The following is a 13,942-nucleotide window of genomic DNA, read 5'->3' as shown; positions in this document are numbered from 1 at the left end:
TGAAACAAACCAAATATTAATTTTAAAAAAAATAATAATAACTATTAAAAAAGAGAATATTTTTTATTTGAAATAGTTAAGGAAACACAACAACAGAACATCTTTCGTTAAAAAAGATTCACAGACTCCAAAACTGGATATAACATACTTGTAACAAGTATGTTGAAACTTGTATGTACCGGTATACCTATCTTTAAAGTAAGATATCTCTCATTTGTTCATTAATAAAAAGTTACAAAGAAATGAATATTGCTTCTTCAAAGTAGAAATGTGTGTTAGAACATGAGGCACTTGTACGCTTGCACTAACAAACATCATAAATATATGTAGCGAGTATTCAAATGAATATCATACAAACATGTATTAAAATGATGCCAAGTTTAATATGTAATGATTATAAAGATACACACTGTGTTATGGGAATGTGAAAAACTGACACGGGGGGGAAAAAAAACCACAATCTCGCTAAAACTGAAACCAGTTGAACTCAATGAACATAAAGTTGGTACTGGCAGGAAATGAGAATTGTGAGAAAGGATTTACAACAAAATATTTTTAGGATGAGAAGGTGCCTATCAGAGTTCCTGTTTGTTTGGGGCTGGGGTGTTTTTGCAGTAAGAGAACAGGCCGTCTCTGCGACACAGGAAGTCTTCAAGTGTGTTGTCTTCCAGGAAACCCTCGTAAACCCCCATCTCGTCAAGTTCTCCAACGTAAGCATTGCACATGTTCTGAAATCTGAACAACAAAAATGGAATTAGAGTAGAGGCAGATTTGAATTTCTAAAAAATTATAGAATGTCAGCATTGTCATCATATAAACATTACATTCTGTATGGAATTCTTGAAGTTATAATGTCTAGAATTTTATCTCTTATCAAATACTGCTAGTCATATATAAAATACATGGTTAATGTCTTGAAATATAAGCTATATATGGGCGAGGTTCAGAAAACGTGACAGAGGGCAAAGCTTGCAAAGCCCTCTTCATGTTTTTGACCCAAGCCAATTTCAAGACAGTTATCAAGTATTTTGTTTATTCTGCAATACAATATCACATTTTATGCCGCAAACGAGCCATTTTGAACAAGTTTAGCTGATATCTGCAGTTGAAATTATGATGACATGGTGTAAACAAAGTAAGAAGGATAACATTGCATATGAATGTCAGATAAATGCAAAACGCTATATTAGACATTGACTGAATATAGGTTTGGTTTATTGGGATACCTTTATTCAGTTAATGCAAGGGGTAGTTACAGGATAAATAGTTATATAGGGTTATATGCAAGACTTTACATGTAGAAATGTGTACTGGTACAGGTAATTGTGTGGTGTAGGGTAAAAAAGAATGGAGCATATATTATATTGAAAATTTACAATCGACATCAAATTTTAAGTATAAAATAACCAGATAATCATGAAATTATAATCAATGGGACATAGAAAATTGTTTTCAAAATGTAACAACTAGAGAGTGGTTACACATCATACACACCTGAGTGGCCATCTCCCTCCCCCCTGCATCATCCCTGGGGATTTCTCTGATTCCAGACCTGGTCCTGATACTCTGTTAACTCCATCGACTGCCTTCAGCCCATAACTATCACAAAGTACAATCAGTACAATTATAGATACAGTCACTGTCATGGATTTTTTTAGTAAAAGATAAATAAGTTAATATACATGACTGACTTCTCAAATCCACTACCGCAGACTGTCTCCACTACTTCAATCACATCTGACTCAGACAATTTCTTTTTCTTTTTTGGTAAGTTCTTGTGTCTTCTTTGAAACTCTGAAGAAAGCTGGAAGGATAAAATACTGTTAGTCACACAGCATCAAATGATATATCAGTTTCCTTCAAATTTCTTTCAATAGCGACTTTAAAACATATGGATGCAAAATGCAGAAACAGGCCAACGCTGCAAAAATTACATCTGTTTCCTCGCTTGTTGAACCCAGATATACCATTTTCATTATAAATAAAACTTACAGATCTTCAGACTTTGATATTATATATGTAATTCAGCATACATACTCCTAATGGCTATAGTCATATACATGTATCCACTCTTTGCAAAAAACATTGACTTAAATTGTTTCCAAGAGCTAATTGAGCGACCACAACCAAGCCTGAGCACAGGGGGCCTGAGCAGAAATGAGATGTTGGAAAATGGATTATAACTAGGCCTACATATGCACATAAAATAATGTGTAACAGCCCGCACCCCCCCCCCCCCCCCCCCGGTGTACTTTTACCTGGTAAGCCACTGCGCGGCATCCGTCACAGCGTAGAGCCTTTGGGATATGCGGGCTGTTTTGTTCCTCGTCGTCAAGTGTAGGGGGTGACAGACGAATCATTCCCTCCCTTTCCTCTAGATCTTCAGGGTCGTCTCCATTGTTGTGTCGAGTTAACTTGATATCGTCCTCGGCTTCTGTGTATCCGAGAAATAAAACGGAAACTATCGCGGTAAAATAGAAAAGGCTCACTGGACGGAACTTTGTGGCGGACATTCTAAGTACCCCGTGTGTCTGTTATTGATCAGACAGTACTATGTTAAAGTATACACTCGAATAAGTTTAATCTCTTTCATGATTATAATCCGAAGGCGAATCGCATTGTAACACGTTTAACGCGTTTAAGTCGGGTGCGATCTTCCGCTGTCGCAATGTGTATTTTTCAAACTTTCGCGCATGCTTCTAAATGACGCTGTTTAGCTATAGAGCGTTTTATTTGGCTGTTCCTTGACAAATTGAAGTTTGTTATTCTCACTTTGACGCATTGAAAGTTGGCGTGCTGAAATTGTGTTAAATTAACAGCACACTTTAGGCAAAACTGTACATTAGGACGTGTTCACTTCCACGTTTCTGTACAGTTCTATAAATAAACTTGACATTTACTGTTTATAAATAAACCCGATATATATAGCCTACATCATGTATAGACATTCATATTACATGTAACAGGGCATAGAAACACCACTGGGATTCAACTAAAGGTAGGTAAAGTTATTGAATGACCTATGATATTGTGTAGATTTATATATATTAACATTATTTTAGTTGGATAATTAGTTGGCTAAAATATGATCAGGATAAAGTCTCCTGCATGTAAATATACATGTACATTGATAAGAATTCTTACCGGGGTAACGTTACATGTACAATCAACAGATCAACATCACACGATTGTCTATACTGATAAAGATGTATAACATCACGTGTATAGTCTAAATCAATGCACTTACATTTAATTATTTACATCTAACGTTAGCGAGTCTGATTCTCTCTATTTCTTACGGAAACTTAAAGTTAATTCATAGCTCTAAAGAAACAGCCAGACTGAAATCTACACGCCCCTTTTATCGATTGGTCTACATGAGAAAAATCACGATCGACTGCACCATAAAATCATGATGTCAGACTCAAGTTCTCATAGGAGACAACTTCAATGGCTGGGGTTTTTTTTTAGCTAACAAACGGATGTACATGAACAGTAATTCAATGAATTTTACTTTTTTTTTTTTTTTTACAATCAATTTATTAATTTGCGATAATTGCAGAAAAATTATATAACCAGCAAACGCGGGTTGTGTATTTTTTCTGCAATATCGCCACTAACACATCCCACATGAATCCCAAAAAAGCATTTTATTGTTTTAATGATATATAGTATTTCACCTCTATTTCCTAAGAAAACCGATTGTAATTCATAGCGCTGTTGATACGGACAGGGCTAGCTGAATTCTACACGATCCAGTTCTAACCAGTTTTTAGATTGATCAAAACCTTCAGCAACCTTAGAAAAATCACGGATATTTTTTCAAGATATTATCATAAATATTTCGGACTTAAATTCACATATAAGACAATGACGACTTTTTTTTAACTAACTTACTTAAGTGCGATAGCAATAATATATTTAGTTAATTATACCTACTTTTAAGATTAACTCAATAATTTGTTTTAAAAAAGAAACTTGTAAATATTTAAACAATAAAATGTTTTCTTTGATGATTCATGCGGCTTATGAGATAGCGTTAATTGCACGGAATATCATACGCTAATGCAGATTATATACTTTGTCTGCAATGTCGCTACCTTCATATCCCGCATGAATTAATAAAGAAAACATTTTATGGTTGAAGTTAAGTATTACTAACCAAAACAGTGTCATCATGTATTAATGATCGGGGGGGGGGGGGGTTACGTGCCACTTGGGCCCTCTCCTCCTTCCCTTCAAAGGAATGTACACGAAGTAAGACCTTTATATAATTGAGATGAATCTAATACTAGTAAAACAGAATTCTTAAGAGTATAACGTAGCGAATTGCATCTTCATTCACTATTTTCAATATAATTAATGTTTACGTTACTCATATGAATATAAATCTAAAAGAAATAGGGTAGGTTATGAAAAAGAAAAAAACACCAACAAAAACAGCGCAAATGATTATAAATGGTTGTAAGCATCTCAGTTTCATTCAATCGTATACTCATCACTAAAGTTCCTGTCTCTGTGTAGATGTTGACTGACGCCAACAGAGCGGAGCTGGAGGAGAGGGGGTTCACCGTGATCCCGGGGGTGCTGACAGAGCCCGAGTGTGACCGTCATATCGCCAATTACCGGAAGTGGTTATCGCAATTCAAGGACGGCAACTGGCCGCCCAGTAAGGCCTCTCTCATTAGCAGATACAATATCGGGAACTTCGAAACAACGTGGGAAATTCGACTAAAAACGAAATCTGTTTTTGCCCAGGTTTGGGGAACAGAAAAACTTTTGACCAGCGTGGACGCCATCGCGATAGGACGGCCACCTGAAGACGGTGAGGAAGAGTTTGAATCACCGGGGCAACACTGGCTGCATACTGACCAATCAGCAAGAAGGAAAGGACTACATGCCTATCAGGGTGGGGTGTATTTAGAAACAACCGATGAAGACGATTGGACATTTCATTTGATGGAAGGTTCTCACAAATACCTCGGTGAATTTTACGAACTAAACCCCAAAAGGGCGTTCAAAGGTACGGTAAATGGATATTACTACTTGCGAGATGATGATTACGAATGGTTCAAAAACAAAGGCTGCAAAACTGTTCGACTTCCGGTGCCAAAAGGTGGAATGGTATTATGGGACTCGCGACTAATACACGCAAACGCAAAACCTATGAGAAACCGACGTAATCCCGGTAGATGGCGCTATACAATCTTCTGCTGCATGACGCCTGCAATATGGGCTACAAAGGACGATTATATAGACAGAAAACTGGCTTTTGAATCTGGAAGCATGACAACACATTGGCCTTCACAGGGAGTTCGTTTTTATACATCTTCTGCTCCCCCGTCATTTGATGACGACCCAATAACCTTCCCAACAGAACTGCCACCGATTGCTAGATCGGAACAGGCGAAACTTCTGTGGGGCTACACACAGTATGACTTTAATGACGGACAGCCTAATGGCCCGGACCATGCCCCAGAGATAGACCAGCAGTCCGTCTTTGTGACCAGGTTTCCGGGGACGCCGCCCACTTGCCAGCAGTCCTCTGGACGCCTGTTTAAGCGTATTGTTTTCGTCGCCGCAGGAGTATCGTTGTTTACGTTTGTTGTTTTTAGGTATATAAAACACAGAAACAATTAACGGAAGACTCATCAATGGCGACACATTATCATGTTTAAATTATGAAAATATAACTAATTGTGAAGGAATTCACTATCATCTTTAAGACAGCAAATTACAAGTTTTAACAAATCAAAATTCGAGTCAGATTTCAGCACACCATTTTCATTCAAATATAAAACGTGTGATTTAATGTTATTAGTATATGAATTTTTGTAAATTATTAAACATTAATAAAAATATTTCTTATTATTACGTGTATTCTTATAGAATTAATCTAATTATTGCTATTAATTAATGTAGGTATTTTTACAATATTTATAAGAGACAATTAGAGAGAGAGAGATAGAAATAGATTATTGCACAATGACTGTTGATGCATAAAACATCTCGATATATCCTGGTTTCTATATCAGTGCGTGGTACGGTTGATGAATCCAGTTGATGGTCTGCTGTACCATCATTAGGGCGTGGTACAGTTGATGACCTGCTGTATCTGGTCCAGGGTGGTTTCGGACGGTTTGAACTGAACAACCACCACAGCATACGTCACAATGCTTCCGGCAAACTACATAGCAGAAACAATAGAAAATGCCAATTTTAAAAAGTCTTTGTTTTAATTTTCAAGTCGTATTACATGTTCAATTAATAAGGACTGTATAAACTGAAATCTAAATTTAGAAAAAAACCACAAGGAAATGAAAATAGTTTTTGCGTACCGTTATGATGGTTGGTTTATCTACCGTGAAGAGACCAAAGGCCGTGAATCCAATGGGGGCGCTGCTCAGCTGGGTCAGAAAGGTGGTCATCTACATAGGAAAATAACACGTCTAGTCATTGCAACATTTGTGTCAAAGACAAAGAAACTTTTCCAGAATCAATTCTAATCCATTTAAATTTCAATTCTATGTTGTTGTTTTTTTTAAAGTTCTAGATGTGTAAATGGAACAAAATAAAATGCTAATTTAAATCGAACATATTGAGAAACATCTGCAAGCATACGATGTGGTCAACGCGCACCTGCAGACTCTCCTGGGCGGTCAGACAGCGCAAGTCTATAGAATAGATGCTGGTCAGCACGGCGTGGGCCTACAGCATACAGAAAAAATGAATCAAAGTCACGTCATTTCAAATTGTATGCCAACGGGAATCATGTAGATTGTTCTTTCTAAAATCCCGTAATTGATCATATTATAAGATTATGTTGATTCATGTCTATTTTGAATAAATTAATATACGGAATGCATTTGATTTGCGGCAATAAAAAGTAAAATGAATATTTAAAATGATACATGTGTATTGATACCTTTGGGGAAAGTAACAGGAATCAAACTTGAAAAGTACAGTTTTAAGAGTAAAACCTTTAAGCTAGATCGTGATACTTGTTAGTGAATGCATTTATTATCAACAGGGTACCAGACACGTGTATTTATTGCAATGACCGAAGAAGTATTCGATTAGGACACGTGTATTTATTGATATGGTGGGTAAGTTATAGATCAGCACACGTGGCTAAACAGAAAGAAGGGAAGGCTGTTTATATCAGGCTATAAACCACAGACATGGTCTGTGCTTCATTTAATGATTTGAAAAATGCCAAAATATTTATTCTATGGTGTACTTTAGAAATGAATTAAGTTACAAGACGTCTAAATAACCTAACAGGTTGAGTATAATAGGAAACACCAGTGTTTATTGCGAGAGAACTCGGTAAACTTCTCAAGAAATCAAGTACACATTTGCTATCCTTACTATATAGCGCTTTATTTCTTACTCTGAGATTAGTATGAGTCAATGTCCCATTACTTTTTATATTTGTTCAACTACTGTATAAATTAATTGGTGTTTATTGGATTGAAATCATACAATAATTAGTCTGCATGTAAAGTTACGCCGTCCAATAATCCCAAACCATGAACTTTACCAATCCTATAAGATCTTAACGGACGATCATAATCAATTATTTGAAAATTGACTGATACTTTGAATTCCTTAAATTCTGACATTAACGCTGTTAGTAGTTGGTATATTATCATTGCAAGAACAACTTTAAAATTACAATTATTGTAATGTGTTTATTGTGGCGCCTTGTTTACTACTGATCTAAAACGCCATCTTGAGGAGTGCATCCCAGGCGTTTGTTTAATTCAGTATAAATTCGGTACTAATTTACAATACTACGTAAGTACATATATTAACTGAATGTTAAATGTAACAAGCACCTGTGAAGTATATATACTGACCTCGTGGTTGACGACGCCTCCCGCCATGAAGACGAAGACAATCTGTATGACGCTCAGCCCTACAGACCACCAGGTGGCGGCGTACGAAAACGTGTCCACGGTCTCAAAGAGGACGAAGTACAGCGTGAAAATAATGAGCGGTATAATGGTCGCTATGGTCACCAGAACATACATCGAAAATATGTCGTCTGCAATGCGGAGGAGCTCTACCAACTTCACGTGTAGCAGACGATACCTCTCCATGTCACCGTGAAACTTTCCGTCACCGCTAATGGCGCCTGTAAACTTTTTCTTGAAATGACGGAAGGCGATGTAGATGACGTAACAAGCGACGACAAACATGGCTGTCAACAAGAACCACGCTGACACAAAGTAGAAGTAGATGGTAAGTTGAACGATTCTAACGATTATAGACACTGCGTCATCGGATGGCGAAGGACCAGAGCTTGTGATGAAATAAATTCCAATCCCCATAAACCCAAAAGACGCTACCAACCAAAAACAATACAGAATGCACGTGGCAATTGAAATTTTTCTTGGAGTCTTGATATGTCTAAAACCGATGCTTTTTGACAACTCATCCCATTTTTCAAAGAACAAATTCCAATTCCTACAGCCGATTATATTGTTCAATGCGTAGCATGCTGCCTGCAGAAACCAAGTAGCTGTAATAATTTCATTACAAACATTCCCATCAAAGCTGGTAGCGCTTTTAAACGTAGTAAGGGAATTAACAAAATTTCCTAAAAGTATCAGGAACACGACAATGTCGTAAAACAGCCAAAATGAACACTTCCTTTCTTTGCCACTTGTCGTCGGTTGTTCGTTGTTTTCACCCTGATAACCGCCAGGTTTCTGTTGGATATTCACTCCATACAGGAGCCCTGTGGACTTCAACACCCACAACAGTGGACGGAAGGCCTGCCTCAGGCCCTGGTCTTCTTCCTCCATCCAGTCCAATCGTCGGAGTCCTTTGTCTTCCGCCACGGGAACAACAATGTTTGGCATATCTTCTCAAGCGCCCTGAAGGCAATGTGGGGTCCGAATACAGATATATACAACAGAAAGTTAGATAAATAAATCTTCGTTCCACGGCGGACATGTGTCGCTACAGCGTGTAACAGTATGTTAGTCATCTACAAAACCAACAGACATTAGTTAAAACATTCGTTAAGATATTTTCCTATTCAATTTCAGTCAGACATTCGAATGATAAATATGTATTTAACGAACTCAGACTACAAAATGAAGATTGAGATGAGTACTCATATCATTTTTCAGAACTGGTGCATGAAGTGTTTACATACGTTCGCAGCAAATGTTTGCCAGCATTTAAAAGGGTACTTCCGGATGATATGAATCCGTTGCTATGTCATCACTCTATCGCTAGAACCGGAAGTCTATCTTAGGTCACATATTTGGAAGTCTCGTGCCTATTTGCAACATTATACTACAACCTAAAATTCTGTAAATAAATGATGATTGTTCTTCGACTCATATAGCAATTCCTTATATTGGCAAAAGATAGAAAAGAATGATATGCGATAGCAAAGTTTGAATAAAATTTATATTTACATCCATTATGAATACATCAATTTCGTACGGAAATTGATTGTAATTCATAGCTCTATACTTACAAGCATTGACATGATTTTACTGAACCATTTTATCGATCGGTCGAAACCTTCAGCAATCTTAAAACAATCACGGACAGCACGATTATGGCAATAATTTTAAAATGATGACAGATTCAATTCCTAATGTACTGATGAAAATTAACAATAATTTAGTTACTTTTATTTACTTTTTAGGATAAATTCATTAATTATTGTTAAAAGAAATATGGTAATACAAACAGTTAATGCTTTTTTTTAAATGATTCATGCGGGCTATGAAGGTAGCGATCATTGCCGAAATAAAAGCATTGTTTCTTTGGAAGCTCCTTTAGGACTTCTCCACAATTCTTTACACTTATTTAAAAGGAAAAAGTGCATGCAACGAATAAATTGACTCACCTTCAGATATGATCATTGAAGCCCAATTCAAAATTCCTGCAATTTCATGACAATTGGGGGGGGGGGGGGGGGGGGCTAGTGGTCGTGGATATTTTTAAAACTATTATATTATTAATATCAATAATATCATTCTAAATAAAACAAGGTAAACACTAATTACACCAAGAAAGATTTAGTTACTCGTGAATGTGTCAACTTGTTTAAAACAAGTGGTGGGTCAAAATACTAGTAAGAATGTGTGATCGTTTCTCCAGGATTTGCATCACTGTACACAATAGACACCAAGACATTCGCTTTGGTTCATATCTTTATTCAGACTGAATACAATTCTAGGAATACTTAATTCTAAGAGTTCATAGTTAATAGTCGCTAAACCAAATCTCACTTGGGGCGGCGCACTTGTTAATTACATACAACCTTTGATGTGACATATCAAATAAACATATATTCATTCATTCTTTATTTCTTTAAGCTTTGCAGCTCATCAGATTATACAAATTAAACATAGTAAAGTACAGAAGTGGGTATTTTACAGGAGATCCATTACATTGTACATACATAAATATGAAAAATTGACATAAGTAAAGAAGAAAAGAATCAAAAGAACAACATCTTAAGTTAATTACATATATCGTTTCTTAATTTCATACTATAGTAAATGTATTTGCCGAGCTTACACATATCTTTAAAATAGACATAGAGCAAGGGAATACGCCAGGCTCACATTAATTTTAATTAGAGATCTCTCTGAACTATTTTTGTTTATGACTTCATTTGCTTAACATTTTGAAAATAATTACTTGTAAATTTTTATTATTTAATGAATTAGTAAATAAATAAATAAAAAAAATACCAGTGAATCGGAGTATGATTACATCGTTTAACTAAATAGACAACTACCGTTACAGACTGGTCTATACTAGCATACACATACTACTATCTGAAAAATAAGTAAAATAATTGATTCATACGGTACATGAGACGTATTTACTGTGCCTACACAAGAAAGCAAAAATAAGAAGCTGATGTTATAGTCTAGTAACATCTGTATTTGTTTCATCCGCTGACTCTCTAGTAGCTGGAGTCTCACTGCGAGGGTCCTTCCGGACTGAGCATTTACAACCCAGGACTCGCTTATTCAAGAAAAACGCTATAAATATAGCAGTTCCTTGCAGACCGTTGATTATTGAGGAGATATAGGAGAACGTTGTAAATGGGAGGAAACCGTCGATAATCTGAAGAGACCATGTTATCCCAGTTATTGTGAATAAGCGACAAAATATTACAAATTCATTCCTAACAGATTGATTTCCTGGAACTTTTGGAACACGTTTTATGGAAATAATGGTTCTAATAAAGAAAAATAGACTAGATAGGCACATAATACCAACAGGTATAATGAATGAGGCTAATCGTGAATAAGTATTGTCGATGAAGCACATCCTATTTCCATACCCAATAATACCATTGTCAAAAACCAGCCACGATATAATAATGTTTAAAACAACTACCACGCATGGTAAAACAGTAATAAAAGCTAAATATAATCTAAGAATATTATTAAAACCATTGCTGGTATTCATGTTGGAAAATTGGAAGATTCTGTACATATGAAAGGAACTCACTGTCATTGATCTGATGAAAATGACATCAACCAAAAATAATGAATAGCTACTCCAAACCCAATACATGCCTCTTTTTGAGTTATTCCGAACTTACCTAATTGAAAAACTGTAAGTGTTAGAGCAAGCGAGAATATAAGGATCATATTGATTTTTCCAGGCATTGTTCTTAAATTTTTCTTAAAAACATAAATTAGAAATGAAACCATTAAACACAGAATTGAAATGACATTCAGGATTAGCGTAATTTTAGAAAGAAGGAATTCAGATTTTCGGTGCTTTGCATCCAAAAAAAATGTTTCTTTGTTTGTTCCAATGTTGAAGTCTTCAGCGCAGATCCTTGCTGACCCATCAGGAAGATTTTCAAAAGAGCCATAATCATAAACCTTGCTCATTCCCAATACTTTTAACTTTCTCGATGGCTTATCGATACTGTATTCGTCAAATTCAAGTAGAACCTGAACGCAAGTCAACAGTTTGGATATTCGAACAATTCTATAATTTTGTCGATCTGCTACTGCTTGATATTTCACTAATTCTGGTAACGTACATCGCGAGAAGTATTCGGCTAGATATATCTTATATGGGTTATAAGGAAGCTGGTTTGTACGCATAGTGAAAGACAAGTGAAGGTCAAAAGTTTCATTTTGAGATATCGTCATCTTGGTAGCTATAGCAATTAGCCGATTTTCAATGTCAACTCGATCTACAACCCGTTTGATAAATATTCCAACAGCAATGCTCCCTGAAAACAGTTGAGAAGATAAGATTTGACTCCTCTTAAAGCAAGGTTGGTCTATTTGAACAAACAGATATTCTATCGAATCTGAACCCATCTGAAGCTTGGATAGTATTGCTTGTTTGATTTCCCTGGAAAGGACGAGCAGTAAATCGTAAACTGGTAAGAGAGAAGACACGTTTCCCTGGAAGTCTGATGTCAGAAAATATCCCAAGTTTTTCGTAACTGTGAAGAGTGCATGACATGTTCCATTACGTAGATACTTCCCTGGAGAACAGGTCAAGTTTCTGCACTGGTTCTAAAACAAATCATAAATTGTTAATTTTTAAGGAGAGACATTTTCCCTTTAGGGTGAAAAAAAATTCCTTTCTAAAAAAGGATTTCCTACAGTAATTACAGTAATTTCAACTCCGAAAGTATTTGACTGATATTCGTATAAAATAGTGAATTCCAGCCCAAAAATGAAATTACCTTTCGAAACATTACCTGTCAGAGTTAAACTAGATTAGGAAATACTATTATTTCATAGGAAATAAAATTCCTATAGGAGATTTAGAAAATCCTACAGGGTTTTAAAAATATCCTATAGGCACAAGTAAATTGATTTCTCCCGTAGGAATTTTCATTTTCCTATGAGATTATAATTTCTGAAGGTAAAAACTAGACTCTCACCCGTCAATTGAGATCTCTAAATATAGAGTTATATACTCTGTAGGCAATGGTCTACCATGACATTTTTCACCGAAAGAAAATTCAAAATATGAAAGATATGAAAGACTAATAGTATGTGTTTTAAGTTTTCTTACACAACGACCTAAAATTTAACCTAAAGTTTAACCTTGAAATTCACAAAAACTCACCATTTCGGAAATATATGTTTCTGATGATTTACATTTAGGTGATTCATCTTCGGAGAGTTCACCATCCGTAGTAATATACATAAATAAATTCCTGTAAATTGAAAATCTAGAGAAACGTTTATACATAAACTTTTGACGTTTAGACAGAAAGTTTGGAGACAAACAGAACTGCGGAACCTCTCTTCTATTACTACAATGTTTACAAAATAAATTCTTGAAAGGCGAATAAAAGTTAATTTCGGGAAAAAACTGGCAACCGAAGTCATTAAGTTCACTGTAAAAAGAATCATTTCCGCTGACACTGCACTCGGATATACTTACATTCTCTACGACTTCAGGATTGCATAATGCACAAAATACATTTTTAAAAGGGAACTCACACTTATATGACTCTGGATAAAATTGATTTAATGCACCGGACGAAACTTTTTCACAGGCATATTTTATATCAAGATCCCCAAAAAGCCATTTTTCAGTTGAATTGCAGGTTCCTTTATATCTTGTTCTCCCCATATTACTGCATTGAGGGATTAAAGTTTCCGTTGTTCTAATATCAGGAAAATATGTCACATCGCACTTAGCTTCCATGATCGTCTTGAGTAAGCGGTTCATCATTATAAAGTTTTTATGCTCAATGAATTTTTCACAGTGAAATTCAATATCCCATGGTTTGCCAAAATCAAATTCTGGTCTATCCGGTGATTGGTTGCATAGATAGCAATACATATTTAGATATGAAAGTCCCGAACGTTCGTCACGTACTGGATGGGAAGAAAATATGTCAGAAAAAATATTTCCTCGATCACCATTTTTGCATAATTCCTCCACATATAATGCATTCCGA

The 13,942-nt window shown here is 35.8% G+C and overlaps 3 protein-coding genes and 1 pseudogene across 3 annotated transcripts; 1 reads left to right on the top strand and 3 right to left on the bottom strand.

The window, feature by feature from the left end:
- Nucleotides 1-48: 48 nt before the first annotated feature.
- LOC128166125 (marginal zone B- and B1-cell-specific protein-like) lies at nucleotides 49-2,652 on the bottom strand. The gene is made up of 4 exons (XM_052831076.1): nucleotides 2,259-2,652; nucleotides 1,692-1,804; nucleotides 1,495-1,599; nucleotides 49-735 (listed from the first exon to the last, which is right to left on the bottom strand). The coding sequence occupies exons 1-4, from the start codon at nucleotides 2,511-2,513 to the stop codon at nucleotides 576-578; spliced, it is 633 nt and encodes a 210-aa protein (XP_052687036.1). The 5' UTR covers nucleotides 2,514-2,652; the 3' UTR covers nucleotides 49-575.
- Nucleotides 2,653-2,808: 156 nt separating this feature from the next.
- On the top strand, nucleotides 2,809-5,793 carry LOC128166123 (uncharacterized). The gene is made up of 2 exons (XM_052831074.1): nucleotides 2,809-2,998; nucleotides 4,525-5,793. The coding sequence occupies exon 2, from the start codon at nucleotides 4,525-4,527 to the stop codon at nucleotides 5,638-5,640; it is 1,116 nt and encodes a 371-aa protein (XP_052687034.1). The 5' UTR covers nucleotides 2,809-2,998; the 3' UTR covers nucleotides 5,641-5,793.
- A 218-nt stretch (nucleotides 5,794-6,011) lies between these two features.
- On the bottom strand, nucleotides 6,012-9,000 carry LOC128166122 (uncharacterized). The gene is made up of 4 exons (XM_052831073.1): nucleotides 7,863-9,000; nucleotides 6,640-6,708; nucleotides 6,339-6,428; nucleotides 6,012-6,187 (listed from the first exon to the last, which is right to left on the bottom strand). The coding sequence occupies exons 1-4, from the start codon at nucleotides 8,868-8,870 to the stop codon at nucleotides 6,083-6,085; spliced, it is 1,272 nt and encodes a 423-aa protein (XP_052687033.1). The 5' UTR covers nucleotides 8,871-9,000; the 3' UTR covers nucleotides 6,012-6,082.
- Nucleotides 9,001-10,323: 1,323 nt separating this feature from the next.
- Nucleotides 10,324-12,413, bottom strand: LOC128167977 (G-protein coupled receptor Mth2-like; annotated as a pseudogene).
- Nucleotides 12,414-13,942: the final 1,529 nt, after the last annotated feature.

The sequence above is a fragment of the Crassostrea angulata genome, chromosome 10 (genome assembly GCF_025612915.1).
Source record: "Crassostrea angulata isolate pt1a10 chromosome 10, ASM2561291v2, whole genome shotgun sequence".
Taxonomy (NCBI): domain Eukaryota; kingdom Metazoa; phylum Mollusca; class Bivalvia; order Ostreida; family Ostreidae; genus Magallana; species Magallana angulata.
This window is presented reverse-complemented; position numbering and strand designations above follow the sequence as displayed.

Bases quoted from the DNA above. Each gene is read 5' to 3' on its own strand.
- LOC128166125 (XM_052831076.1), bottom strand. From the start codon at position 2,513: ATGTCCGCCACAAAGTTCCGTCCAGTGAGCCTTTTCTATTTTACCGCG. The intron at 1,600-1,691 runs GTCAGTCATGTA...ACTTTGTGATAG, and splicing joins TGCGGTAGTGGATTTGAGAA to TTATGGGCTGAAGGCAGTCG. The intron at 736-1,494 runs GTGTGTATGATG...TTTGTTGTTCAG, and splicing joins GGAGGGAGATGGCCACTCAG to ATTTCAGAACATGTGCAATG.
- LOC128166123 (XM_052831074.1), top strand. From the start codon at position 4,525: ATGTTGACTGACGCCAACAGAGCGGAGCTGGAGGAGAGGGGGTTCACC.
- LOC128166122 (XM_052831073.1), bottom strand. From the start codon at position 8,870: ATGCCAAACATTGTTGTTCCCGTGGCGGAAGACAAAGGACTCCGACGA. The intron at 6,429-6,639 runs GTGCGCGTTGAC...TTTCCTATGTAG, and splicing joins CCGCCCAGGAGAGTCTGCAG to ATGACCACCTTTCTGACCCA. The intron at 6,188-6,338 runs GTACGCAAAAAC...TCTGCTATGTAG, and splicing joins ATAAACCAACCATCATAACG to TTTGCCGGAAGCATTGTGAC.